Source organism: Pichia kudriavzevii, chromosome 2, assembly GCF_003054445.1.
Source record: "Pichia kudriavzevii chromosome 2, complete sequence".
NCBI classification, from domain to species: Eukaryota; Fungi; Ascomycota; class Pichiomycetes; order Pichiales; family Pichiaceae; genus Pichia; species Pichia kudriavzevii.
The window spans coordinates 1,048,751-1,076,359 of NC_042507.1; the positions used below are offsets into that span (position 1 = coordinate 1,048,751).

General features: G+C 36.7%; 12 protein-coding genes across 12 annotated transcripts; 5 read left to right on the forward strand and 7 right to left on the reverse strand.

The window, feature by feature from the left end:
• Window positions 1-111: 111 nt before the first annotated feature.
• Window positions 112-1,656, reverse strand: C5L36_0B05050 (uncharacterized protein; the record flags this gene model as incomplete). The annotated part of the gene is made up of 1 exon (XM_029464875.1): window positions 112-1,656. One exon carries the CDS (start codon window positions 1,654-1,656, stop codon window positions 112-114), a length of 1,545 nt encoding a protein of 514 aa, XP_029320734.1.
• Window positions 1,657-1,823: 167 nt separating this feature from the next.
• On the reverse strand, window positions 1,824-5,078 carry C5L36_0B05060 (uncharacterized protein; the record flags this gene model as incomplete). Its single annotated transcript, XM_029464876.1, has 1 exon — window positions 1,824-5,078. The coding sequence occupies one exon, from the start codon at window positions 5,076-5,078 to the stop codon at window positions 1,824-1,826; it is 3,255 nt and encodes a 1,084-aa protein (XP_029320735.1).
• A 377-nt stretch (window positions 5,079-5,455) lies between these two features.
• Window positions 5,456-7,642, reverse strand: C5L36_0B05070 (uncharacterized protein; the record flags this gene model as incomplete). The annotated part of the gene is made up of 1 exon (XM_029464877.1): window positions 5,456-7,642. One exon carries the CDS (start codon window positions 7,640-7,642, stop codon window positions 5,456-5,458), a length of 2,187 nt encoding a protein of 728 aa, XP_029320736.1.
• Window positions 7,643-7,882: 240 nt separating this feature from the next.
• C5L36_0B05080 (uncharacterized protein) lies at window positions 7,883-9,046 on the forward strand (the record flags this gene model as incomplete). Its single annotated transcript, XM_029464878.1, has 1 exon — window positions 7,883-9,046. The coding sequence occupies one exon, from the start codon at window positions 7,883-7,885 to the stop codon at window positions 9,044-9,046; it is 1,164 nt and encodes a 387-aa protein (XP_029320737.1).
• Window positions 9,047-9,162: 116 nt separating this feature from the next.
• C5L36_0B05090 (uncharacterized protein) lies at window positions 9,163-12,069 on the reverse strand (the record flags this gene model as incomplete). Its single annotated transcript, XM_029464879.1, has 1 exon — window positions 9,163-12,069. One exon carries the CDS (start codon window positions 12,067-12,069, stop codon window positions 9,163-9,165), a length of 2,907 nt encoding a protein of 968 aa, XP_029320738.1.
• A 571-nt stretch (window positions 12,070-12,640) lies between these two features.
• C5L36_0B05100 (uncharacterized protein) lies at window positions 12,641-14,377 on the forward strand (the record flags this gene model as incomplete). Its single annotated transcript, XM_029464880.1, has 1 exon — window positions 12,641-14,377. The coding sequence occupies one exon, from the start codon at window positions 12,641-12,643 to the stop codon at window positions 14,375-14,377; it is 1,737 nt and encodes a 578-aa protein (XP_029320739.1).
• Window positions 14,378-14,460: 83 nt separating this feature from the next.
• C5L36_0B05110 (uncharacterized protein) lies at window positions 14,461-15,222 on the reverse strand (the record flags this gene model as incomplete). Its single annotated transcript, XM_029464881.1, has 1 exon — window positions 14,461-15,222. The coding sequence occupies one exon, from the start codon at window positions 15,220-15,222 to the stop codon at window positions 14,461-14,463; it is 762 nt and encodes a 253-aa protein (XP_029320740.1).
• Window positions 15,223-15,481: 259 nt separating this feature from the next.
• Window positions 15,482-18,934, forward strand: C5L36_0B05120 (uncharacterized protein; the record flags this gene model as incomplete). The annotated part of the gene is made up of 1 exon (XM_029464882.1): window positions 15,482-18,934. One exon carries the CDS (start codon window positions 15,482-15,484, stop codon window positions 18,932-18,934), a length of 3,453 nt encoding a protein of 1,150 aa, XP_029320741.1.
• A 177-nt stretch (window positions 18,935-19,111) lies between these two features.
• Window positions 19,112-20,401, forward strand: C5L36_0B05130 (uncharacterized protein; the record flags this gene model as incomplete). The annotated part of the gene is made up of 1 exon (XM_029464883.1): window positions 19,112-20,401. One exon carries the CDS (start codon window positions 19,112-19,114, stop codon window positions 20,399-20,401), a length of 1,290 nt encoding a protein of 429 aa, XP_029320742.1.
• Window positions 20,402-20,521: 120 nt separating this feature from the next.
• C5L36_0B05135 (uncharacterized protein) lies at window positions 20,522-21,328 on the reverse strand (the record flags this gene model as incomplete). Its single annotated transcript, XM_029464884.1, has 1 exon — window positions 20,522-21,328. One exon carries the CDS (start codon window positions 21,326-21,328, stop codon window positions 20,522-20,524), a length of 807 nt encoding a protein of 268 aa, XP_029320743.1.
• Window positions 21,329-21,517: 189 nt separating this feature from the next.
• C5L36_0B05140 (uncharacterized protein) lies at window positions 21,518-22,399 on the reverse strand (the record flags this gene model as incomplete). Its single annotated transcript, XM_029464885.1, has 1 exon — window positions 21,518-22,399. The coding sequence occupies one exon, from the start codon at window positions 22,397-22,399 to the stop codon at window positions 21,518-21,520; it is 882 nt and encodes a 293-aa protein (XP_029320744.1).
• Window positions 22,400-23,132: 733 nt separating this feature from the next.
• Window positions 23,133-27,503, forward strand: C5L36_0B05150 (uncharacterized protein; the record flags this gene model as incomplete). The annotated part of the gene is made up of 1 exon (XM_029464886.1): window positions 23,133-27,503. The coding sequence occupies one exon, from the start codon at window positions 23,133-23,135 to the stop codon at window positions 27,501-27,503; it is 4,371 nt and encodes a 1,456-aa protein (XP_029320745.1).
• Window positions 27,504-27,609: the final 106 nt, after the last annotated feature.

The following is a 27,609-nucleotide window of genomic DNA, read 5'->3' on the forward strand; positions in this document are numbered from 1 at the left end:
TTTTTGCCTCATATATCATACCCTATACTACTGGATATCGTTTTGCTAGGTATTTTCATAAAAATTCGTCATGTTTCCGCCAGTATATATTTATATACATATCTTTTTAGTTTAAATGTCAGAAACGTTGTCATCAAACTTAACGCTTTTCCGGCGTTGTGTTGCGTGCGGTGCAATTTGCAAGTTCTTCACCATATTGACAAGCTTCTCCTTGTCGACAATGGTGACTGTAGATCCAACTGATGAAACGTTATCATCGTCGATTACTTCTTCTAATTCATCCTTTTCTATAGTTTCTGTCATGCTTTCAAGCATTTCTCGGATTTGATTCCTATTGTATTTAATTATACCTTCCCCAAACGACGCGCCCGAAGACGTAAATGAGACCCTTGATGGTCTTCGCTTCTGGTTAGTGTCTCCAGATATAGGCACAACTATCTTGGGAATGGTGGACGTATGGTCAGGCAAAAATGTAAGCTCATCATCTTCTAAATCAAGCGGATTCGTGTAGTCTTGCTTAGATAATATAATTTCATCCTGGGCTGTTGTTTTCTTGATGGTACTGATTTCAAGGATCTTCTTGTCTAACCTACACGACTTCTGATTAGTGTAAATTTGGCTAACTTTTGTTTCATCGGTAATGTGGTGCTTGACAATGTGAAGATCCCGACTTTTGGTTTTTGGAACCATTGAAAACTCTTCATAATCTCTTTGAATGGCTCCATTATAATATTCAACCTTTGCATTTGCATCAACCTCAGCGGATTTAGTCAACGTGGCGAATATCAAATATATCGATCCATTATAGTTATTGAGGTGGTAAATGATGGAATACCTGAGGAAATCGACATAGTCAATGCCATAATTTTTGAAAACTTTATTAAAACCTTCCCAGATCTTTTTTATATCAACGCTTGCATCCATTATCAATAGACTTTTAATGTAGGCCTCAAGTTCTTGTGCTTCTTTAGAATCGATACATAATAGTGACTCGTATGTTTCTTTCAAGCTACTATCAAAATACACCTGAAAAATACATAGTATAGTATTGTATAGCATGTACAACCCTCTTGCTATCAATTCTGTCTGCAAAGCATTCCAATTCTCAAAATAAAACGTGTCAATCTCTTTACCATTAATATCCGTGAAAGGATGTGAGAAGGTCTTATTTGTAGGACGATGATGGAGAAGTTGGTGCCTAAAATCCAGCCTCCTACACTGTGAATCGCACCATTTAACATTACAGTCAGAACAGTCTAGCCCATTGATATATCGGTCATGCTTTTCCATGGAATTTTGTTTCAAACGATTCTTCTTTTTACCATCATCTTTCATTTTCCCATCATCATAAATCTTTAGAACTTCCCCACAATACCCGCAACAATGTCCTTTATCCAATAGCTTCAGAATATCAAAATTAGGCAACGCAATAAATGGAGACTCCAAACAAATTGGCCCTGGAATCGACTTATCGTTCTTCAACTTGATCTGATTTTTACTAGTATCAAACCGTAATACATGATTCGAACTATTTTTGGATAATATTTTCCTCAGTATGGGCCCCAAAACATTGTAGTTTATAGTTGTTGGGACGGTTTCCGAATGCATTGGCTCAACGGTTGCTAAGAAAAGGGTCCAATGAAATAGAAAGAACATTCAAAAAAAAAAGAAAAAATACAAAAAGATGCCTATATAAGGAGGATCGAAGGCAAACAAAAATTTCCCTCCCCCTCATATCGGAAATAGTGCCTGAAAGGTACATTTTTCATACGCTTTTTCCATGTCTTATTCAAAATACAAACACATATTAGGTGGACATTTTGCTAAGACCTCCAGTACTGGGCAAGGTTGTGTAATCTGTCAATCACAACGGGCAACACCGCATTCACACTGCTATCAATGAGGTTTTGAAAATGCAAAACTGCACTTTCGTCATCCATGTCTAACATGAACTTCTCCTCTACTTTCCAGAGTAATTCCATTTTTTCGCTTTCACTGTTTTCTATTCCTGTTCGGAGAGCAGGGATTGAAGTATTTATCATTAACTGGACAAGGTTGAGGATCAAAGACGCATTTTTCCGTAGGGTAATGTATGTAATAAAACAATATTGACAGAAGGTCTTGTAATTTATGTCATCATACCCACCCATTCCATCAACTATTTGTATGGGTAATTTCATCAACGGAGGAAAAGGCTTTGGATCTTGCCCTAGAATATAACCAAAATCAGCATGAAAGAAATGACCATCTTTTGTTAGTAAGAGGTTTTCTAAATGTCTATCACCAACCCCTAAGATGTACGTTACTACACAATATCCAGCACATGACCTCACGTAATTATCCATCACCTGAGGAACAATACCTAAGTGCGCAGTTGGATCTGGATTAAACGTCTGCAAATATTGAAGGATTGAATTGTTATATTTGGCAAGAATGTGTGACAACGAGTTGTTTGGAATAAACTGTATAAATCCTTCCTCTTGTCCCGTAGCTAAAATTTTATATGGATTCAATTTCAAGTCCATGTTTTCATTCTCTAGTATATTTTCCATTAAGGTAATTACCTGTGTTACAAATTGATCTTGTCTTAAATCATCTCCTATTTTATACATGATAGGATATTTTCTTCCTGTAGTAGTCTTAAAAGTGATTTTCAAAGGGTTCAAGCTAGATTTGAAAACGGCAGAATCCTCCGGGTATACCCCATTTACTATTATTGCCGGATCAAGTGGAAGGGGTAGCTTGGGGAAATCCACCATAGTTTCGTATTTGGATTCTTCAATAAAGGAGTTTCGATTGTCGTATGCTGAACCAAATATAGTTTTTTTGTGTTTCTCAGCTAACATCTCCTTAAGCAGTTCCAGCTTTCTTGGTGTGGTTTCTTTTTTATGTTCAATTTTGATTTTCAAAGTCATTTGATGAAGTTTACTTACCAATTCTATCTGTCTTCTCAACTGGTATAACTTCTCCTTTCCCTGTCGACTCTGAAACAGAGATATAACAAATTTTTTCATAGTTAGCTCGTAGATATTACTAAAAGCTGAGTTGCCATTTCTACCTGAGCTGGTACTGGTATCAGCGTCTCCAGGAAGATGCGATTTGTTGCGAAGACGTTCTTCCTCAAGCTCCACTTTCAAACACCAATAAAAATAATTGGTTAAAGTGCTGTTATTAATAGACCTTTCAACCAAAAAGTTTATGAACTTCGACTTTATTTTGATACTTCTTTCATTTTCCTGTTTTTGATTTTTTTTGAACAGTATACTATCAATAAATTCGACAATACTAGTATCCGAGTGGGAAACGGGATCATACTCAATAAATTGGTAATCACTAGATCCCATTGTATAACCAGAATTTTGGCCAGCATTTCTAGTTATTTTTAAGTAATTGTCCTCTTCCTCAACACGATTCATTTCTTCTTCCGCAATAGGCATCATTCGGGGTGCGCCAAAATTAGCGTCGGAGACAGCATGCTCTGAATCTCCTACCAACATTTCGTTCTTAATGCTTTGTACCAGCTGAACCATAAACATCGCCAATTCAGTATCATTCGCATTTTGGAGCCGTCTAACAGCCATCTCTCTAACTATAGGAGTTCTATAATTGCCACTGAGCAATTCCAAACAATCGATGATTTGAGTTTTCTCAATTAAAACATCAATGGGTGATTCATATGTCCTTCCTAAAGTATTAAGCTTCAGTTTCTTACTTTCTTGTAGTGACTTCAATATTTTTTTAAACTCTGACACCTCAATGGTATTATTCCAATCAACACATTTGATAAAATTTATCACGGCATTACTTTGTCCAGGGTTGCCAACAATTATGCTGTTTAAAATAAACCACCTATACCTCCAGACTATATTTCTTTCCTTGGCAGACATTTTCTGAAAGAATTGCTTTTTCATTACCTTAGATAAGGTTTCACGCATTCGTAATGTTGGTTTTAACTCTTTATCGAGTGGTGAAAGATGCTGCATCCTTTCTAACCGCCTGAACTTTTTTTCGATTGGATCTTCCATCAGTTCCCCTCTAATCATATCTGGATCGAATAGCTCATTTCTATGGATATATTCTTTATGTTCATCCTTAGTTAAGTCATCAACACCTATATTGCTGTAAGTAATGCGATTAAATGTCGGGTCGTAATTGACTACGGAAGTAGAGGATTCATGGGTGGGTATATTCAAAGGAACATACTTTATATCCGAAAACACTATAGGGATATCGGTATAAGGAAGTTCAACAATTAATTTTTGCTTTTGCACGAACCCAGAATCTAGCCTGGATAATTTCTCTTCTCTTTCCTCCAGTTTAGACGCAGTCAGTTTTGCCAACCAGTCGGGTTTATTATCTCTAAAACGAGGTATGCTATTTGCAGCAGCTTGATCAGACCGCTTGTTAAGTTCCTCTTCTGGATAAGGGTCTGAAAGTGTAACTTCACATACTCCACTCTTTAAGGTAAAGTTGCTCTCAAATAAAGGTAAACGACCACAGTAGAATATAGATCTCTGTCCATTCTGTATGTTAAAGGAAAATATATTGAAACTTAATGTGGCTTCAGGCGGCAATTTAGAATACTCAATGGGCAGTTCTATCCATTGCTCATCGAAAGGTGACTTTTGAGAATCTAAACCTGTTTGTTTTTGGAAATAAGAAGATGACACTGAAATTTCCGAGTCACTTTGTAAAAGCTCTCTGTCGATTGTTTCAAATACTAGTAGTTGGTCATCGATATAGGTTGTTTCACCCTCCTTGACAACTTTATGGCATATACTCTTTTCCTCATGGCCCCTTAGCCCACCTGTTACAGGGATGCATAGTTGCTTCCCTACTCCTGATTCAACGTGTATCTGAACAACAAGCTCTGTTTCTGAATGTAGTAGCTTCAGCTTCTCCTTCACTAAAACATCAGTGTAGCTTTTATGTTTTGAATGATATGATAGAGTTCCATGGTGCTTCTCTAGAAGCGCAGAGGACAATACCCCTTTCAGCAAATGCAATTTCACTCTCACCGGTTCATCAAAGTCCTTGGACAGTGCAAAATTTACTACAGTCGATGATTGGCCAGTCATTTGACTAGTTCTGTGAAAGATGCAAAAAGTTGTTGGTAGTGGTGTAACGTGGATATTACTATACACTAATAATCGGTCAAGTGCGGGTTTGGACGTTCTTTAAAGCATCTTCATAACTACGAAAATTTACATTTTATCTTTTGAGACACTTCTTTGCATGCGGTGTTATCACATCTTATAAACAGTTTGAATGTAATTCTTTACATGTATAGTCAGACTCAACGATTTGCAATGTGTGAGGTTTAGGTGGCAAATGTCCTTGCGGGGAAAACTGGTTTTCGAAATAACATGATATACCGACAACCCTATGGAGTGTTACGTATAGCTGTGGCGGAAGTCATTAGCTTCAGTCCCCGTCATATACCCACATATTTCAACTATGTCCATCCACCATCCATAAGTGCTTGTTTCTCTTGAAGCACAGTTTCTTTCGTTATTAGTGCCCTCTGGTTTTTGTTTCTGAGAAAGTTCTGTTTGATCCATATCATTGCAGATTGCTTACGACCAACAGTAAATCCAAAAATAAAGTCAGAGGCTTCAAGTCTGGACATACTTTCTACTTTTTCATTGAAGACTTTTTTGAACTTGTCCATATCCATAGCGTATGATTGAGATTTTTCAACAATATCCATTACTGTGTTTGCGATGAAATTTCTTTGTGATTTGGTTATTGAAGCGTGTTTCATGTGAGATTCCCTTAACGATATAGCTTTCATTTCATCATTGATAAACTCATGCTTTACCACATACTCTTTAACGGAATCAATAACATCGGTAAAATTTGGATCTTCTGCAATAGTAGTGGAAATCAATCTAATTGAATCTTTGAAACCTAATTTACTGAAGCAATAATGAGCTTTATACTTCCCATTTTGATCAGACTCAATTTTCAGATATGATTTGTACCCACACGGCGTCGCCCATGTATTGAACTTTACTTGAATCCAGTTCCCCAGAGCTGATTTAGAGTTTAACAGCCTCATCTTCTGCATTAAAACATACGCTGGGTTCTGTTTGTCAGGATTCTCATCAAACAGCTCTTTTCCGCTAAATCTAGCAAATTTGATGTAATCAACATCACCGCCTAGCATTTCGTTTCTATGGTTAAATCCGGTACCAGTGGTTCCTCCTAAAAGAGACAGTATTTCGGATTTACCTCCCAAAGTTGAAGTTATTGTTAATCCCAACGATTTGTTATCAACAAAATCTGTAACAAGAAGTTTCTTTTTCCCCTCATGCAGTCTTAACCCTCTACCAATCATTTGGATGAGCAATGGTTTCGACTTCGTAGGCCTCACTAAAAATATTGAGTCGATGTTTGGTATATCTGTTCCCTCCGTGAAAACACCACAATTAAACAGGACTGGTACTTTACCACGCTTGAAGTCATGAATAATTGCATCTCTTTCACTAATTTTAGTTTCACCACTCACATATTGAGCATTTATCCCGTTAGCTTGGAACAGTAAGGACAAATCCTGCATATGTTTCACATTGACGCAGAATGCAAGCAATGAATTCATATTATCCGGGAATCTGGTCTTCATTTGGATGTAAGACTTCAAAACTATGCTATTGACCTCGTCCGTGTTAACATGTTGAGCTAATGAGGCAGTATTGAAATCGCCCCCTTGTACTTCCACTTTACTCAAATTTAGTCCGATTTCTACCCGTAGCCATTCAAGGTCACATAGATGGTTCTCCTCTATCAATGATAATATGCCTTTTTGGAAAACAATTTCATCGAATGCCTTTTTTAGGGGTTGTTTGTCAGCTCTAGCCAAAGTTGCAGTAAACCCCAGTAGGAAAGGACCTATTTCACCATCTTTGTGATCCGATGGTTTGCCATGTAATTCTTTAGAACAGTTCATCGTGTTGAAAATATCGAGGTAACTTTTAGATACAGCGTGATGACATTCGTCCACAATGACAGCCTTGAACTTACTTTTGTTATAGCAAGCCAATCTTTTGCAGTCGTTTCTTGCTAGAGTCGGCACACTTCCTACCACGATAAATGGGCGATTATCTAAAAATATCTTTGGATCGAGTGCACTTGTACCCATGTCAAGAAATACTCTATCTTTATCTACAATATTCATCCTGAGAATTGTGTCGATAGTTTGCTTCGCCAGCTCTCGACGATGTACCAGGACTAAAATTCCATTTGAAATATCACCGTCATATCGACGTATCTTAAGCAGTGTTGGTATGGTCTTACAGAAAATCACAGTTTTCCCACCACCTGTTGCAATTGAAACCGCTATTTTAGATGCACCATTTGATAGAGTTTTGCAAATGGTGTCAATACATTCTTTCTGGTAAGATCTTAAGGCAATTGAATTATTTAAGTCTATATCTTTCTCTAGGTCTTTATAGCTTTCAAAATTCTCCGTTCCTTCATGGTAGGATTTAGTGACCGCTCCTGTAGAGAAAGATCTTAACTTCTGGCCATTATTGAAATCAACTCCAGAAAAAGCAAACTCAATTTTGGCATACCTCTTTTGTATTCTAAAGCTTAAAAAAGCACTATTGGTACATCTTCTCCTTATCAAATGAAGTAACATTTGCTAAAGTGTCTCAAGTCATCTATAATTTGATAACGCTTTTCTATATGAGAATGAACAAATTTCGACAAGCATGATGTGTTTCTGGATACGCGTGCCAAACTTTTCATTTTATGTTTTCATGTGTTTAATGCTGGGTACGACCCTTCATTTATACTGTTTTGTTTTAAGGAACACATACCAACACCAAAACAATCCATTCATTCATAGGACTCCGAAATTTAGCCCATAGCAAACATTATGAAAGTACTACGATTATTTTACTTGATAATCACATTCCTGATGTGCACTTTTGCACACGAAGAAGTCCTTAGTAATTCAGATTCCACTGAAAGAGAACCACAACAACCGCAGCATACAAATAATTGGGCGGTAATTGTGTCAACTTCTCGATTTTGGTTCAATTACAGGCACATGGCTAACGCCTTATCACTATATCGTACAGTCAAAAGGTTAGGTATTCCGGATTCTCAGATCATTTTGATGTTAAGTGATGATATTGCATGTAACCCGAGGAATGCCTTTCAAGGCGAAGTTTTCAACAATGCAGACCGACAATTAGAACTATACGGTGACAACGTCAAAGTTGATTACAGAGGATATGAGGTAACTGTTGAAAACTTTATTCGTTTATTGACAGATAGATGGCCTAAGGAGCAACCAAGAAGTAAAAGATTAATGACAGATGAAAACTCAAATATATTTATATATCTTACAGGTCATGGAGGTGATGAATTCTTGAAATTTCAGGATGCCGAAGAAATCTCAAGCTATGATATTGCAGACGCAATAGCTCAAATGCATGAAATGAAACGTTACAATGAAATATTTTTAATGATTGACACATGTCAGGCAAATACAATGTACTCGCAGATTTATTCTCCAGGTGTCATAGCATGTGGTTCTAGTGATCTTCATGAGTCTTCATATTCCCATCATTCTGATATGGAAATAGGGGTTGCTGTTATTGATCGATTTACCTACTTCACTTTGGAATTTTTGGAGAATGTAACCACAACTTCAAAAGCGACACTTCAAGATTTGTTTGACTACTATACTTTTGATAAGATACATTCGAACGTTGGTGTTATGACTGAGCTTTTCAATAGGGATCCAAATGAAGTACTGATAACGGATTTTTTCGCCAATGTTCAAAAGACTGTTATTGATGAACCTGATGAAGACTATGTCTATGTTTATGATGGCGATATCAATGATTACCCCAACGAAGGAATAGATTCTGAATTTGAAACGTTTCACCATATTAAAAATACAAAACAGCAAAATAAATCAAACAATCATATCATCAAACTTAATGTTCCTAAAGAAGAACATAATATCATTTCATATGCAATTACTGCTTCAGTCATCGGGTTGTTCATCTATGGATATAATAGTTCCTAAACTGCTATATTATACTCCAGCAGTCCTTTATTGAAACTTTCTTTGCTTGTAAAATGGTATACCTTATTATATTTTGTTTCTCTTCTATATACACTGTTTTTCTATAAAAATGCGTATCAACACACAACTAATTTGAATAAGCGAACAACATCAGATTTCAAATTCTTGTAGAAGTGGAAATCATCAATCGAGTTTAATCCATACTCCTCTTCTGTGCCTAAATTATACCAACCTTCTTCATCTTCATTGATATCCTGGATAACACCGGCTCCACCTTCTTTCAATAATTCATCCTCCACTTCTCGTGCAACTTTCAAAAATCGGTCCTTTACATTAACATTCATATTCAACGCATAATTCTTTCTGCTAACTTCTCCAGTTGAAGAAACAGGATTAAAAAGTGATTTTTTTTTTGTATTCAATGGGGTATCCATTGCCGACGCCAAACCTAAACTTCTAGGTGCAATTTCTGCACAATTCACTGAATCTGAGGAAATTGGTTTTTGGATTGGATTATTGTGAGCTGTGTTTTCGTTAACAGCCGTTGGGAAGACAAATTTCTCCGACAATGAATATGCAACTGCTAAGTCTATATTGAATTTTAAGATCATCAGTTCCCACATCTTAGATGCTAAAAATATCAACTTATTCACACTGGATAACTTCAAATGCCAGTTGAGTTTCAATGAATTGATTGTTTGATCAACTAAGTATATTTTTAAATTTATATCATGCAACTCATTCGTATCAACCTGTGACATACCCGATTTGTAGTTGGTTGCTAATATTTGCATCAACAATATTAACTCGTCAATGGGGATGAAGTTTTTTAGCTTCCAATTATATTTTTGCATATCTTTCTTAGACAGAACCAAAAACACATTTAGATAGTTAACCAAGCTCGGTAGAAGATTACTTTGTAAATCTGTGTAGTTATATCGTAACTTTTGCAACTTCAAATTCAAATTTTCATCAACAACCGTATTAACTCTTGAGACGTAGGGGTTGATTAAAATTTTTTTCTGTAACATAATTAGTAATTTATCACAAATTATATCTAAAAACGAAATAAAAAACTCCAAGGTATCTTTTGATGAATTATGATAGTCTGATGTTTTAGAATTCAACTGGGGGTTAAATTTTCCATTTTCATTGGCCCCATATTCTTCATGTTGAATTGTATGTTCGCCTTTGTCGCCAGTATTTTCGGATACCAAATTATTGAATTCTTTATTACCAGATGTCACTTTGATTTCCAAAGCAACTTGCTTGAGATATATAGATTTAATTCTATTCTTACTCATTGTGCAAGTGATGAAAAGGTTTTTGATGCTATTCTTCAACTTGGTCACATCTTCGTCTCTTAGCTGACCACTCAGACCATTTGTTAGGCTACTCAATTCATCTACTACCAATGTAAATCTATACATACAGTTGAGATACATTATTGTGCAATGAGATGACGAGTGGTTATCTAAGTTCTCCATTAGTAAGCTGGTATCAAAGTCCGATAGTTTGACGGACGGCGGTAAGTGCAAGAAGAATGACACCAAATTATCTAAAAAGAAAATTTGCCACCAAACCATTCTTCTTGTTTGAACTAAATTAGTTTCCTTCAATCCGTGATACAAAACGGGATCTCTATTAAACTGGTAAAACTGACTTATTCTCAATATTTTAGTTATACTAATTAACGAATTTCCCGACTTCAAATTTATAATAGATTGAACGAGGACATTAATTTGTAAAACGGCCAATGACATCACTCTTGGATTGTTTAACCCTTTATTATTCATTTTCTTGAAAACATTGTAATATTTATTGACCTCATTCTTATAGGTTAAAATGCTATTAAAATTGTCGTATTTCTTTGACAAAAATTCATACACTGAACTTGCCATTGACGTGTAGTACATTGCAAATAAAAGGATCAAAAATTCAGAGAGATTTGATGGGTTTAGAGTTTCATTGGTCTTATTATGCCAATAAAGAAAGTCGTTTATTTTTTCTGGTATTTCGGTGTCATCTTTGTCCTTGAAATAAATGTTATATTCGTAGAGCCTTTCGATATTGTCCGTTAGAAACATACCACAATACCAAAATTCGTTATACTTCTCAACAAATGAGTCCATATCTAGAATGGGTAATAATGAATGAATGTTTACCTGAAAAGTTTTCAGAAGCTCATCTGACCTATCCTTGGTAGGTAGACTATTAAGAATAGGGACAAACTGAGAGGCAAATTGTTTTGCGTACTGAGAACACACTTGGTTTTCATAATACATGGAGTTCAGTTGAAAGTTACTAGAATTAAGATCCTGACACGCATAGTTTTCTTCTGTTGGTAAGAAAGCCAGTGTATCCTTTCTTGGAATATAAATAAAGTCTGTTGAATCAAAAGGAAATTCTGATGGATTTACATCCTTTAAAGTATGTTCATGTTCATTTTCATGAATATTCTGATTTCCCCTGTCGGAAATTTCTGAATCGATCTTTTCAGAGCCATTCTCCATTTCAAATGAGTCCTCCTTAGATTGATACTCTTGACGGCATAATGGTTGATCATCCATCCCGTAATAATCATTAATAGGATTAAAATAGGATCTACTGGGACTAGCGTGTTGAATGTTTCTCTCGTGTGCAGTTCCAACCGCACTAACACTTTGACTTCCTTCACTCTCTGATGGGAGCCTCTGAAGCTCTTCAATCTCAACGCCTTTTATCTTCAGGTTTTTCTTTTTATCATTGTCGAAATATTTGCAAGCTTCGATGATCTCGTCCTCTTCTGCGGGATTCTTCTCTGCCAGCTTTAAGCAGTTGTTACAAGTAGGCTTTTCCCGTGAACACCTGATCTTCCTTTGATGACAAGGTATACAGCTGTGAATCTTTCTTTGCCTTTTCTTCTGTACCTTGAATATTTTTCCGTCCGGTAAAACCATCGAGTTCGTAGGATGCACATTGGGCAGAGATTTATGGAGTCTATTCTTCGCCGGCTTGTTTTCCTGAGGCCCTGCACCACTCATGGGGAAAATACACAGCAACTGAAATGGATTACAACTTATGTATCTTTAAACTCGCAGTGACTTTTACCGGAATAAGTATCGTCATAGGATAATTCTGTGAGCTGAAGATGATTTGTAATTTCTCACCCTTTTTTTTCCTCACCTTCCACTGCATCTTCACCAGTTCCTCAATCTAGAATAGTTTTCATCTCTTTAGCTGCCACCTAAAGCAGGACCGTTTCCGTGCACATAATCGTATTGGGCATCACCACAGAACTCATTTAATAGTAGCTTTGACGCATCCTTCTATCTTTGTTAGGTGTAAATTAGCAACTAGTTGTGGCGGCTCCAGCAATTCTCAGCATGTTGCACTTTTAACCTCGTACGTTGCCTAAAGCCGCATTTGAGGAATTGCGGCTCTTAGAGATGCGGATATCATATTCCGACACACATTCGATATCTTTTTTATCAAATTAGGATGATCCTAAACCACTTGCACACATCCATATAATAGAGGGGGTATTTCTTTCCCTTTGGTCTGTTTTGGTGCACTATTCCATCTGTTTAGTTCTAGAGTATACAGGCGTGAAGCATGAAGGAATACACAGACAAGGTGGGGAAGTTGAACCTTTTCAGGAATCTCTCCCTTGGTGCAATCTCGTTTCTGCTGGTCTTATCCTTTATTTTCAAATATTACCCACATGTTAGCGGTTATGGTAATGAAGGTGTTTATGCCATTATGGATCCAAAATGCCCCAGTGTTCCAAAATATAAACACAAAAATTCAGATATATATAAAAATGTTTTGGATAAGATCATAAACGATGAGACTTTCAGAAACCAATCGGTTGCCAAAATGCAACAGGCCGTCCAAATTGATACATCAAGTTATGATGATGAACCTACAAATGTCAGTGACAATTTGGATAAGTTTCAACGTTTCAATGAGTTTCATGATTTTCTAAAGGCAGAATTCCCCAATTTTCATAAGCATTTAAAACTGCATCATGTTAACCACTTTGGATTGGTTTACATCTGGGAAGGGTCGGATGAATCACTTAAACCACTTTTGCTAATGGCACATCAGGATGTTGTACCAATTAATGAAAACACTTTGGGTGAATGGATCCATGAGCCGTTTTCCGGCTACTATGATGGGAAGTACCTTTACGGAAGAGGGTCAGGTGATTGTAAAAACTTATTGATAGGACATATGGAAGCAGTGGAAGAACTGATCAAGCTTGATTTCAAACCAAGAAGAACAGTCATTTTTTCCTATGGTTTTGATGAAGAAGCCAGCGGCATTAGGAATGAGAATGCTAAATTTATTGAAGGGTTGTATGGCCCGAATTCACTATATGCAGTGATGGATGAAGGTGGTGTGTCCTTAATGGATATTGGTGAAACCAAAATGGCTGTTGTTGGAACAGGTGAAAAGGGTTACTTAGACCTCTCTATTTCTATACAAAAGAAAGGAGGACATTCTTCAATTCCACAAGATCATACCGCAATTGGTATCATGGGTAGTTTGATTGTCCAACTCGAAAACCATAAGATGCCTACCTATTTCACTGAACTCAATCCCACTTTCTACCAATATGTTTGCCTAGCTGAAAACTCAGTTGATATTGACGAATCCCTCAAACAGGATATACTAAGATCCCAGATCGATAAAAAGGCCAATGAAAATGTAAGACATTTCATAAATAGAGATAGATACTCAAGCTATGCAATTAAGACTACACAAGCATTAGATATAATCAACGGGGGTGTCAAGGCTAATGCCCTACCCGAATTTGTCGAGTTGATCATTAATTCAAGAGTTGCACTCGAGGAGAATATTGAAATTGCATTTGAGAAATTCTTGCAAGATACAGAAATTATAGCATATCGCTATGATCTAGGTTTGGAGGTTGAATTACCATATGGTAATGGCACTCAAGAACTCATTGAACCAACAGAGAATGGTGTCTTAACTATTAAACCAATTCAAATGTTAGAACCATCGCCAATTACTCCTATAGGTGATAAACAATGGGAAATCTTTGCAGGGACTATTCGTCATGTTTATGAGAATCTTGCATATAGTGATGAATACTCTAATGGTGAAAAACAAATAATAGTTACCCCAGGCTTAGGTACCGGAAACACAGATACCAAGTTATACTGGAATTTGACGGATCACATCTACAGATATAGACCCGGTGTTCTGCCAAGTGTGAATGCCAATTCTCATGGTATTAATGAGTATATTGAATTTGATTCCCATTTACAAATTATTGCCTTCATCTTCGAGTATATCCAAGCTGTTGATCAAGTAAGTGACTAGTCAGTCTGATCTTTTCCCTTAATAAATGATTATTTAAACACCTTATATGAATTTTAATCTCTTTATGTTTATTATTGTGTAATTCAAACCATCGACTTCTCCTTATTATTAGCTTCAGGTGATGTACCATATATATGGATTTGATACAAAAATATTGTCGAAAAAACGCTAGCTACCAATGTGATCCCGAGTTTACCTCTGTTTGCCTCAATTGCCTTCATCAGAGGTAACTCATTCTTTAAGTAAATTTCGGCAATACAAAATAAAGCTCCCAACAAGTCTAATTGTATTTGCATCCTTGAGATACCATACATGGTTTTCCTCCTATAGTTATGCTGAACTTGCGGAAGATACTTCACTAAACTGATAATAATTTTGCAGTACGCCAAGTTAATCGTAAAGTTCAGGAATGCGTGACCGCTTTTATCTGCTGATAAGGACAAGAATACGTACGTAAATAACACCATCAAAAGTATTCTTGAGGTTCTTTGCAATCTAAAGCTAATTCTCTGGTTGTTAAACTTCCAAAGACTGTTTCCAAAAATAATTTGAGAAAGGATAATGTATATTAGAAGCAACCCATGTGCAGAGTATGTAATATCGGCAAGCGACAGCAAAGGAAGTCTTCCCCCAAACAACTGCTTATACTGGAGTCTCACTGTATCGTTGTAAAGCTGTAAATATAACGACAATGTGTAACATGAATATCCCACCAAATTCAAGATTATGAAGTCCCAAGACATGGAATCAGATGTCTTCAACTTATAGTTCAAAAAAATAGTTGGATAGAATGCAACTCCCCATATAATAGCATAGGCCCATCCGCAAAACGATGCTAAGCTCATTACACTTGGGTAATCCTCTAACTTCTGAATTCAATTGCTAATTGACTGGTATATATTGCAGAACAACCTATGTAGTTCGGTGCTGTGTGCACAAACATTTGAACATGAAAAGTTCAGCCATCGCGGCTTTCTCTGTTGAAGATTCTCTTCTTCTAAAAGATTGTATTTCTGTTTTTTCCGTGATGCAATAAGGATTTGTCAACGTTTCTCGACGCTACCTCACAAAGATTGTTCAATAGTTGAGGAGCTACCACAACCGATGTCTGCTGGAGACTATGATGTGTTGGGGACTTTAGTGTCTCGCTCAATCTCTGGAGCAAAACAAAACCATATCTCTTGGTCCCGGCAAGGACTTATTGCATATATTTTGGATTCTCAAAACGACGATGGGTTTTCCCAAAAGGAGGGGAATTTAAGGTTAACCTTTTTGGAATGTGTGGATGGAAAACATTGGCAATTGGCACCTCCCACTTTTTTTAACATTGGTGCTCTTTTGACTGGTTCGAATCCTTCGTCAATACCTGTTCATCAGAATACTAAGCAAGTATCGACTAATTATGTTTTATTCTCCAACACAGGCTGGGATCTATTCACTTCAGACAAGCATGGAAATGTTACAATTTTGGTTACTGGGCTGAAACGTGTTCTCAGTAATAAACCTAATAGCGAACTTATTTCAGCTGAGAACATCAACCATAACATTGTTCAGATGCAATACTCACGTACCTCCTTTAACACATGCGAAATTTTCTACACAGAACATAACAAAGGCGCTACCGTATTAGAAAGTCTGGGAAACAAGGTAATAACTGCCAAATGGCTGAACTTGCAAAAGACGGTAATCTCGAACATCCCGGCAATACGGATCCAGCAGAACTCAGAAAATCAAGTTTTGAATGGTTGTGCATCCAAAATGGGAGCTGCAACGGAGGATGCTCATGGGTACTATTATAGATACAACGCTTTACAACACAAGGCATATGGTCCGTGCCATCCGTTGAGTTCTAAACAAGCGTGCCTGTCGGTGCGTGCAAACGGTGAGATCTGTCTCTACCATCAAGAAGAACATGGTGTTGAATATGTCAGAGTTCAGGGAAATCTTCATAATGAAAGTGATTCAACTGATTTGATCACTAAATCGAGCATAGGATATGAAAGGAATGGTAAAATTATAATTGCAGCATACTATGAAAAGTCAATGTATTTGAAATTTTATGAAGTTGTTATACATTGGAATTATCTTTCTAATGCGGCCAAACTACTTGCTGAAAACCCCAATTATAGGGCTACTCCCGAGGAGAAAAATAATCCGACTATGGAGGTACGTAAGATTTTACAACGAGAAATGGATAATATCGTTGAAGGATTTACATTTACTGACATTGACATTATTTCTCCAAACTTTGAGCAAGATTCGGCTATGGATGTTCTTGTTAGGGTTAAAAATAAAAAATTACATCTGAATGATTCGTTTCTGACCGGGATAATTCGCTATCAGTTATATGAGACGCCCCTTAATCAGTTTATTCATAAGAGTTTCAAAACTATCGCCAGTAAAAATAGTATAGATATCACACAATCTCTCGGAACTTCCTATGAATTAAAATACTCCCAGACAATATCAATAAATGATGCAATAATAAGCTTGGAGTCTCAGCACTTGGATATGTATATTTCAATGGTTTTGGCAAGTGGTGAAGTGAAGCTTTTCAGAAGAGCCACTTTTCTTGAAGAGGTTAATAGATTCAAAGCTGATACAAGAAATATTAAAACTGAAGCTGGTTTAACCCCCCAACCACCGCAGTCGCAAGAAACAAGCCTGCCTCCGACTATATCAACTTTGCTTGATGCAGGTTATGAATTCCCTCCAATTGAAAAACAGCCAGTTTATGCATGCCTTTCTCCAAACCTATGTGCCTATGTTTCATTGCCAATTGACGGCTCATCTCTTGAAGTTGGGTGCGTTGTGACACATAATGTTGACCCCGGTTATTTAAAGGGTGAAAAGAAAGGTTTATTACTTGCCAAAGCTGCTGCTATAGCACTTCGACACACAACGGCATGTTACTTAGGTTATTTTACAGACGATCTAGTTGCAACGATTAGGACTGATTTAGCTAGGATGTCGAAGCTTGCGAGCGAAAACTATTCATATGCGTTGATGGTTTCTATTCTTCAGGAATCACATCGAGCTATTAACTTGAACATTGATATAACCCCAGAACAATCTGACAAAATGACTCAAAATCAACCATTACAGCGACTTCTCACATTGCAGTTATCTTTAAGTACATTTGAAAACTGGAACAAAACGAGAAGCGGGAAGATTGCACTCGCGTTGTTAAACTTGAGGTATATTGCAAGCTCCATCATGTATACCATCCATACAATTTACTCTAATATTCATAGGTTTGCCAAAAAGGGATTTCCTGCCACAGATACTCTACTGAATGCAAAATTACGAGAAGAATGCATTATATCTGTAGTTGGTGTTATCAGGTGGTGTTTAGATTATATTGTTTTATTGTCACAAGAGATACTGGAATTAGATAGTGCATTCAAATCTCAAAACCAAGAGAGAATTAGTAAACTAATGAAAGACTCAATTGTTATACCGCTAATCTTGGGTAAGATTCCTAGAGCGTTTTTAGTTTTTTCCATTGCAAATATCAGGAGACTTTTCTCATTTGTTCAAAAATTTATTGAAAAAATAGATCCGAGTGTGACAGCAAAGGTTACAGCAGAAAATCCTTTGGGTGGGTTCGATGTTATTGAAAGTTGGTTCCTTAATGGTGATTCCTCAGTCCTCCAGAAGAAGCTCGGTGGTCCTGTAAAGCCAGGTTCTCCGCCAAATTCTAAGAATGGGAAGGCCATTGTCACCTCTCCTATTGTAGAGGCATATTATAGACTAGGGCTAACAATCAAAAGACTACCTGTTTCCTTGGTAGCATTTGAAAAGTTTCTATCTGAGGCTGATGGGCCTCTGAGGAACATGAAGCTTGATGCTCCTACATCACTTGCTATTGAGCAGCAAATTATATGTCAAGGATATATTTCCAGAAATTTTACAGATGCTATCAGAAAACTAAGTGACGTATTTACTAAATCCGTCTTAACTTACTCTGATACAAAGATATCAGACCTGTATTTTTATGATGTTTCTTGGCTAGGATTCAATTCGCCAGAGGATAGCGAAGATGATGATTACTATGACAATGATTTGTCAAGTGAAGAATGCCACGATAATACTGCAGCCGCTCCTCAGCAAATTTCCAATGAAGTTGCTATTGATGAGTTCATCAAATCTGATAAAAGCAATTTAAGTAGAACCGTCATTATACAGAAAACAGATATTAAGAAATCTGAAAAAATGTACCGGAATTTAGTGTGCAAGATCCTCCAAAATGGCGGAATTATTGATAGTGTTCGCAAAGAATGGTTTGGTCCCGAGACAATAATGAAGCCTGTCGGCGAATATATAACTAAGAAAAACATATACTCAGATACAACTGTCGGCGAGTCATCTAAGACTGCACTAACACCAACGGGGGATTTACGACCAAACATCCGAAAATGCATCAGATGTGGTTCTATATCTGTTGTTAACGATGAGGTGGTCTTTATTCCGAACAGCATGACTTTTGTAACAAATCCGGTATTTCAGCAATACCAGAGGATATGTATTTGTGGCGGATCTTGGGTAAACATCTAAGTGCGTTTTTTTTGGTGAACTTTATTAGTTAAACGTGTATAAATATTTTTAGCACCAGTGTTATCGTATAGGAGTTGTAAATACGAGTGTCCATTTTGATTGTTTCATTCAATATTATTTCCAAATCCGATGATTATGGTCTGCGCATAAACTTTTTTTTTTAACTCTATCTGACAGATGTCCAGATCGCTTGGCTTGAACCAAAAGACTCAATTTATAATGTGCAAGTTGGGACCACTTTATTTTGCTACGAGTCAGTACCAAGCAACTATGTTTCAAAAGCCACAAGCACCATCAAACTCATCTGTTAACTCATCAACGTTGGAAAGCGCCAGTATTCACAGTGGCCATGGATCGCCAAGTTTCCAAGGGGCAGTTACTAATGAATCACCATCAATCATATCGAGAACATTAACGGCAACTTCAGTCAACTCCCACTCTACGGTCAATACTACGTTTGAAACTAATTGGATGCCCAACTCTTTTGTTGTCAGCAGAAAAAAATACAGTATTTCCCTAAAACTCAAACCAAATGAAATCAGCCTATTGAGAAAGTCATGGACAATTGTTACATCTAATGATTCACGGGCTGCTAATGAGAATCTTTTAGAACGTTCGATATCTAGACAGAGCTCTACTTCGAACTTGAGGTTGACTGTCACTACCACCAACAACTCAATGGGCTCAAATATGACAACTGGAACAACGGGTACTAAACCTGGATCTGTGGTTGGCAATTCACACGGAGGACCAGGTTTTAATACTGCTTCATTTTCTTCATATCTTTTCTGTATTCAGTTCTATAACAATTTGATCGGTATGGATCCAGAAATTGAAAGATTGATCCCAAGCATTCGTCATCAAGCATCTGCTTTTGCTGGTGTGATTCAAGTTGCCATTGATACTCTAGAAGATCTGTCTAAAATGAAAGAATCATTGTTAAACTTGGGACATTTGCACGCAAGAATATTAGGTATAGACTCGCCTTATTTCAAAACTATGGGCGATGCATTGATTAAGACGTTTCAAGACTGGTTTGGTAACAGCCCAGAGTCCTTCCCCTTGGAGTTAGAAGAAGCTTGGATTAAGCTATATTGTTTTCTTGCTAATTCTATCATTCAAGGAGGAATTGACCCGATAATTGAATATAACATACAGCCTGCCAACAATATGGTTACTAATACAAATACAGATAATATGAATGAGGAGGCTGAAGAATCCGAAGAGGAAGAATCTGAAGCCGAAAAGTATGATTCAATTGCAGAAATGGGCACTTCGTTTGCCTCTTCTTCTAGTTTGGGAAAGAAGTCTACCCCTAAACATACACCATCATCGTATTCTAAATACGAACCATCCTTGAGCCCACCAGCATCCAAGCCTGTATATTCTGCTAGTGTTTCTGGATCGAGACTCAACAGACTCAAAAAGACCAAAAATGGAACAAAGGAAGATTGTACTATCATGTAGACTTTTTTTTCTAGAAACAAATACTTTGGGGCATCAACTAACCCTTATTTTCTATATAGATATTACCTGTGTAACTAATAGTTTGTCTTATTTCGGTTTATCCGTTCATTTCATTAGTTTTTATGTAAAGTAATTATGCAACAAATCAGTAACTTGTATAGCTCCCGTAGGATCTACCTTTACCACTACTTCCAAATTTTGGGCCTTTCTAAATAGAACTTCAAGATTTTTCCATATTCGACAGATCAGTTCTCTCTTATCGGACAAGTTTAGACTGTTGTCACTCTTTAGTAGTTCGTAAGAAATGTACCAAATATGTGGCATGCGAAGCAAAATGTTGGATGCTAAGAGCAAGCTATCAGTTAATATGCATAATACTTGATTCTCGGATGAATCACATAATAAGCACTGCAAACGGAATCGAAGTTGAGAATAAGTATCATAGTAGAATTCAATACTAGGGAGGATTGGCTTCAACGTTGAATTTTTCAGGATAATTTTCTTAAAGCATCTATAATTATTGGTATTACTTAGAAGCTCAGAGCACTGTACACTAATTGACATAGGCTCTCTAAGAAAGGGGAAAGTCGAGTTATATTCAAGCTGAAATTCTTCACCCAGAATAGGCAACTCTACAGTTTGATTGTTGTATTTTAAGGTTTTAGTTATGGATGGATCTGGTGTTTTTTCTAGAATCTTCAATGCCCTAAGCCTAACTTCATCATCACCAACAACATTTCCTTTAAAGAATTCTATAAACTGAATTACTCGACAAAGCTCCAATGTGTTTGGGTCCACGTACTGATTAACATTTGAAAACAAACTATCTGCTGACTGTGTAAGGGAAATCTTGGATCTTGAACTTTTTAAGGAAGTGATAGATACCCCATCAGAGAAATCATCCTCATCGCTTCTTCTTTTAGACATCAAGACTCTGAAGTGGTTGCAATGCCTGATGATAATTTGATACAGAATATAAAAGTATATAGTATATCAAAATTGGAAAACAGATTATATTGGCAATTGGTATATGTGTGTATTTTTTGAGGGTTTTCCTCGACCTCAAGATTAAGAACTAACATCTACACTAAAATACTTTATTTCAGCAGCATTTTTCTAGGTAACTGCCTCATTTTCGCCATCCAGATAGAGGTATTGGACAAGGTACCTGTAAATTGACTCTAGTTCTGTTTTTTTTACTGGTGGCTGAAGTGATTTTTTGATTTGTTTACCCGACAACTTAACAAGTGAAGAAGGATTTGCTCTTATGCAATCACCTAACTCCTTGAAAAGTGTCAAGACCCATTGTTCCACTAGTGTGTAATTCCTTTTCATATCTTCCATTTCTTCCTCCTTAAATTTTAGTTGCTTTTGTAAGTATTGCAAGTGGTTTTGATAAACTTGACTTTGAGTTTGTTGAATTTTATTAAACGACTCTTCTAATTCATTAAATTGATCTAGTCTTTCAGCAGCTAAATCATTGATTTTTTGTAGCTGGCCATTGTAATATTGTATGATTTCTTCCAAGTCACTACTTCTTGCTGCAAATGTATATTTCCTTCCCTGTTCCTCATCATTGATCTTCTCAAAATCGCTACAAAAGCGTTGAACACTGCATTTACTATTTTCTTCATTCTTCCCCTTTGTGTTAACTTGTGAGCTAAGCAAATCTACAATTCTATTGTCAACACTACCCCCTTTGGTGTCGTTATTAGAAGCCATTGAATTGGTTTCCTTCTCGTCATCTGCATCATCGAGTACGCTCTCGTCACTTTGAAAGGTGCTACTGTCCTTAACACAAAATGTTGATCTATCCCCGTTGTCCTCTTTACCTTCATTTTCTAATTGTAAATCTGCGAGAAGATTAGTTAAAGGCTTGGGACATTTTGTTTTTAAAATAGGATAGGAATGGTATGTTGATCTTTTCATATTACGATGTATCAACGTGTTCGCCGTTGTATTGGAAATATCACGACCAAAGCGGGTTTTTTCTGCCATTTTATAATAATTGTAGAAATATTATAACTATTAGTCTATCTAAGTATATTTTATGGACAAAAGATGTAGTGGAGAAAGATATAAAAATAAGGCAATTGGTTTTTTATTCAATGTTAAAATAGACGAATGGTTCTTAAATTTTATGGTATTAAAACTTTACTCTCGTTTGCAATAAAATACGTTGGCTTAAAACACAACTTTTTAACAAAGTATTTCAAAAGTAACTACAAAGGGATAAAGCAACTTTATAAGAGCGTGTTACCATCTAGTTCATCAACCTATTGGTAAAAATAAGGCAACTTCTTTTTTGAAAGAAACAACAATTACATGCAACAAATATAAATGTTGTGGGGAAGGGGGGGGGGACATGAAAACGAACTGAAGAAGAAGGAGAGACAAATAAAAACCAGCACTTTCCAAAAACGGCAATAAATTGACACGTGATTACTAAAAGGGAAATGACGCGTTAATGCTCTCTCTCCTATTGCGATTTTAGAGAGATTCGCGTTTGTAAAGAGCTGGTTTTCCCATGTTTTTTCTTCGTTGTTTGTCCATTGTCGCCAAACGCTAAGTATTGCATAACCTCAAGAGACTGGCGTTATAGCATTCCCATTTCTTCTTCCTCTCCTGATATCTTTGGCTTGACAGTTTCCTCAGATCTGGACATACATCTATAGTATACTGCCTCTCTTAGAAATTCTAGGTGCAACACAAAAATACCCCTTTAGTCCATATGTCTTATCTTGCTGGTTTTAACAAGATACAGAACCAAACTTTCTCGGTTAATAACAATAGTTTGAACCAATCCCCCTTAACACAAGATTCTTCATCGATGAACAGCTATTCAGATGATTTTGATTTCAGAAATATAGAAACATCCTCCTCAGCTCAAACTAGTACCGTGACTTCGAACCAAAATCACAATTCCAACATGCAAAACTACCATAAAGAACCAAAACTAAGCTCTTTATCATTTTATAATGGACCCGCAATGAACAAAGCCGCAGAAAGAGTCCATGCAAGCAAATTTAGAAAATCTTTAGTTATATCACCATCCTTTAATTCAATAACTTCAAATCCAGCTAGTGATACCGATTTTGATGAATCTCGTTTTATTGGTGACTCTAAAATCGAGGAACCTACAAAGAATATTGGAATGGTAATCAGTCCTAGTATTAGAGCACTCAGTGATATATTAACATCTAAAGTCAACAGCAAAACTTCGTTAGTCAATGATAATAACAATACAATAATAGAGGAAGCTGAAGGTGACGAAAATGATAATGAAACTATCCAATTCAAGAGTAATCTAAGGCGTAACTCCTCATTAATCGATGATATATTTTCCCCCGATGTTCAAAGTACCAAAACTTTTAAAACGAATAACTCTAATGATACTCTACAAAATCACTTACCTCAAGATTTAATTGATTTATCGAGCCCAGTTGTTGATTCCTTTCAAATTCCTTCAGAACCTCCTCGGTTGCCACAGCAAAAATCTCAAATACAAAACTCCCAACAAAGAAATTTAGATCCTAATTACAGTGATATGTTTGAATCTTATTCCCCCGTTAAAAAGGGTTCTATTATTGAAGAGGAGCACCGGTTACACGATCGGCATGACAGAGAAAGATCACATAATAGGTTTTCAATGATGAGTGACAATTTCAATTTCAACCAGTTGCAATCACCTTCTTTGAATTTTAACAGCCACGTTGAATCTATTGATAATATTAATCCATCAATAACTCATTCGATCTCGAAACTTTCAATTAACGATGAATCATTTCATGCAATAGGATATGACGACGGAGATGGGGATAACTCAGAGTTTAGTTTTCTTCCAAGTAGGACCAATACTTTGAATCAGTCTGAAAAAAATCTAGAGAATCGAAATTCAGCAGCATTTAAAAGTCCGAATACCTTTACTCAGAGGCACAACCCAAGGAATTCTATTAGGATAGTGGATGATACAGATGAAGAAGAAGAAGAAGAAGAAGATATTGGTGACAAATACAGAGGTAAGGAGGACAAGATGGATCATAAAGATGGTAAGTCGTCATTCAGTGATAATTTATCAGGTTCTGCTAACTTGCATTTTTCAACCGGCGTAACTCCTGTAGTCATTCCATCTCCCCAGTTTGAAGATGATCTGACACCAATTATTCCAGGCACTACTACTTTTGGCGGAGATAATACATCGAAGGTCCCGGTCTCCACGAAGTTTGAATCCCCTAGAAAAGAGACTCCCACGTTGAAAGACGTGCCTAGTTTAAGTGGAAATCATACTAATGCGTCTCCATCCAAAAGTCTATTGAATTCATCACCAATAAGAAATACATCACCAACTCTTGAGCATATTGATAAATCTCCTAGACAAGAAGTTAAAAAGACATATATTAATTTATCGCCAGATACTAAGTTCTCCAAACAAACTAGGGCCGAACATGTTCAGACCCAACAACTTCACAAAGTGCAACAACAAAGTAAACCGAAAAACAAATTAACCTTCAAAAGTCTTTTCTCCAAAACTACCTCCACTGAGCATCTCATTGTTGGCAAACGAAAATCTCCTATTCTTGAATCGGTTGAGAAATTTGGACGCCCGAAATCAATGGTGTCAGCAAAACAAGAGACACCCCCGGTTGCGAAAGGAGAGAAGAAGGAAAAGTCAAAAAGTTTGTTGTCTGGTTGGAAGAGAAAGAGTTTTGGTTTTTCCAAGACTAACCTTCACGATGATCTTGAAAAGAAACCAACAAAAACAAAGGAAAAATCCAAAACTTCCCAGGGCCCATTTACTAAATCTCACAAAAGTACTTCCAGCATGCCAATAATATCATCCCCTAAATCGAAACAACAACAGAAACAGCAGGAAAGGGCGACTGCAGTTTCTCCGCATAGGCACACAAAATCAGAAGACTTGTTTGAGAAAAAGCTGCCAGTTTTACCTCCTCCAGAGACAACAAAGCGGGATCAGGACCAGCATAAATCTTTGCTCCAAACATATGGTTTTAACAACACGTTATCGGAACTTAAGGAATCACCAATTTTGCATTCTTCTCCTTCTTTGCACAGTTTCCACGATCCGGTGCCATTGAGTCCAACATGGGATAGGGTTCCAACTGTTAAAAGATCGACAAGTGAAAATACTATTGAAACTTCAAACTCACCACCTGATCTATTAGAGCCTCAAAAAGCAGACATTAGTTCGTCATCTCCGGCTCTTTTCAACGTCTCACATCCAGAGATGACAAACAAAAATAACGGCTTCAATGATCCTAAAGATAATTCTGAACTCGGTAACACAAGTAGTACATATGATGAATCAACAGAAAATCCTACCCAATCCAATCATCTGGAGTTCTTCAAGCCTCCACAAGCATTAGGAATTACCACAATGGAAGACTCACCTGTAGCTACTACACCAAGACCGCTATCTGGAAGTTCATTTTCTACATTTACCTCTGAGAATAATTTACTTAAAACCCCCCAATCCTTTGCTTCTCCTGCAATTTCAGTAGTTGAATCGTTTGTTGCAAGCCCGAACAGATATCACATTGGTGACGATATGTATCCCAAAAGTTTGGGTATAAATGAAATAGAGTCTATTGTTAGTTTGGAGCGTTCAAGATCTATGAGATCAATAAGGTCTGCTGCTAACGCCCAAAATCCTTTAAATCACAAAAGTTCTATTTTAAGTATGATTCAGGGACAAGATGTCGATGGTTTTAACGAGATGAGATTACCTGATGGAATGGTTGTTATTAAGAGCCCAATGACCGATCAACATCACGCATGGAGCAAACCGCCAAGTCGTACAACTAGTATTTTGAAGAAGAATAATTCGATAAAAAGCAACAATCCAACTTCTTTGAAGCAAGTTACTACGGTTGACAATGACACTAGCTTTGAAGATGATGACTTCAATGATTTAATAAACTTGATTAATTTCGACGACGACGACGACGATATTGATATGAACACAGATTTTAATATTAATACTGATATAAATCTAGAGCTTAGTCCATTGAAGAGTCATTACATGAATGAACAAAGTAACATTTCGAACGGTGGTGACCTTCATGATTATTTAGGCATTGATACAACTTACAACTCAATGCGTTTTGATGATGATTTTAATTTTGAAGATTCTCCAATCCGACAAGCTAAGAAAGTCGAGTATATCCCCCAAAGGGAAAGCATTGATTTGGTGTCTACTGAAGAAGGACAAAATCAGTTGGCTCCTTTTGGATTTGATTCCCCAACTAAAGGTCTAAAAGGCCCATCATTCAACAGTACACTAAGCTCTTCTTTGAAACCCGAAACTAGATCTGCGATTCTTGATTCCCTGAATAAGAATCTACCTGTGAATGATTTTGTGCATTCTGAATCTGAAAATTCGATTTCTTATATTGCCGGCGGCCAACATTATGGAGGGTACTTTAGGGATTCCCCAAACATAAAACAAGATAGTCTCCTAGAATACCAATACAAGAACCAAAGTAAAAAGCCAAGTGATGAAGAATCTCAAAAATTTGATTTCAAATACAACCAATCGTTTGCACAGCACTTGCCAGTCACATCTTCAGACGTACTATCTGCACTGTCAGAATCACCATCACCTTCTAGGTTTGCCCTCAACAACCCATTTTCCGATTATACTCAAAGTTATGATGATGATTATAGCGATAGCGTAAATGTCAATACAACAGATAAGGTAAATAAGAGGAAATCGTTAAACTTTATGGGAAAATTCTCTAACCCAGCAAATTTAAGTACTTCATCATTACCTGTCATGAAAGACTACGAAAAACCTAAAAAACTAGTACGAAAGAGGAACAAAACATCAGTATCGTTTGGTTCTATGTTTGAAGCACTTGTTCCAACGAGAGAAGAAGAAAAACCCACGTTGAATGTTAAGTTTTCATCTAGGATTTTACTTTATGATACTTACGGCGAAGACGAGTATGACCGTCGTCCAGACGCTGCAACATGTAACTCATTAACGCCACAAATTGCAATGGAAATCAGAAACGAGTTAAATCAAGTCAAGGCAGAAATGCCTATTCACGAAGAGTCTCGTTGCTACACGCATTTCTTTTAATTAACATGACCTCTGTATTTCTTTTTTTGTAAAATAGTTACAGTTATAATTATATAATTTGTCGAACTCCACTCAATATAGTTGGGACTGAACTAGATATTTTACC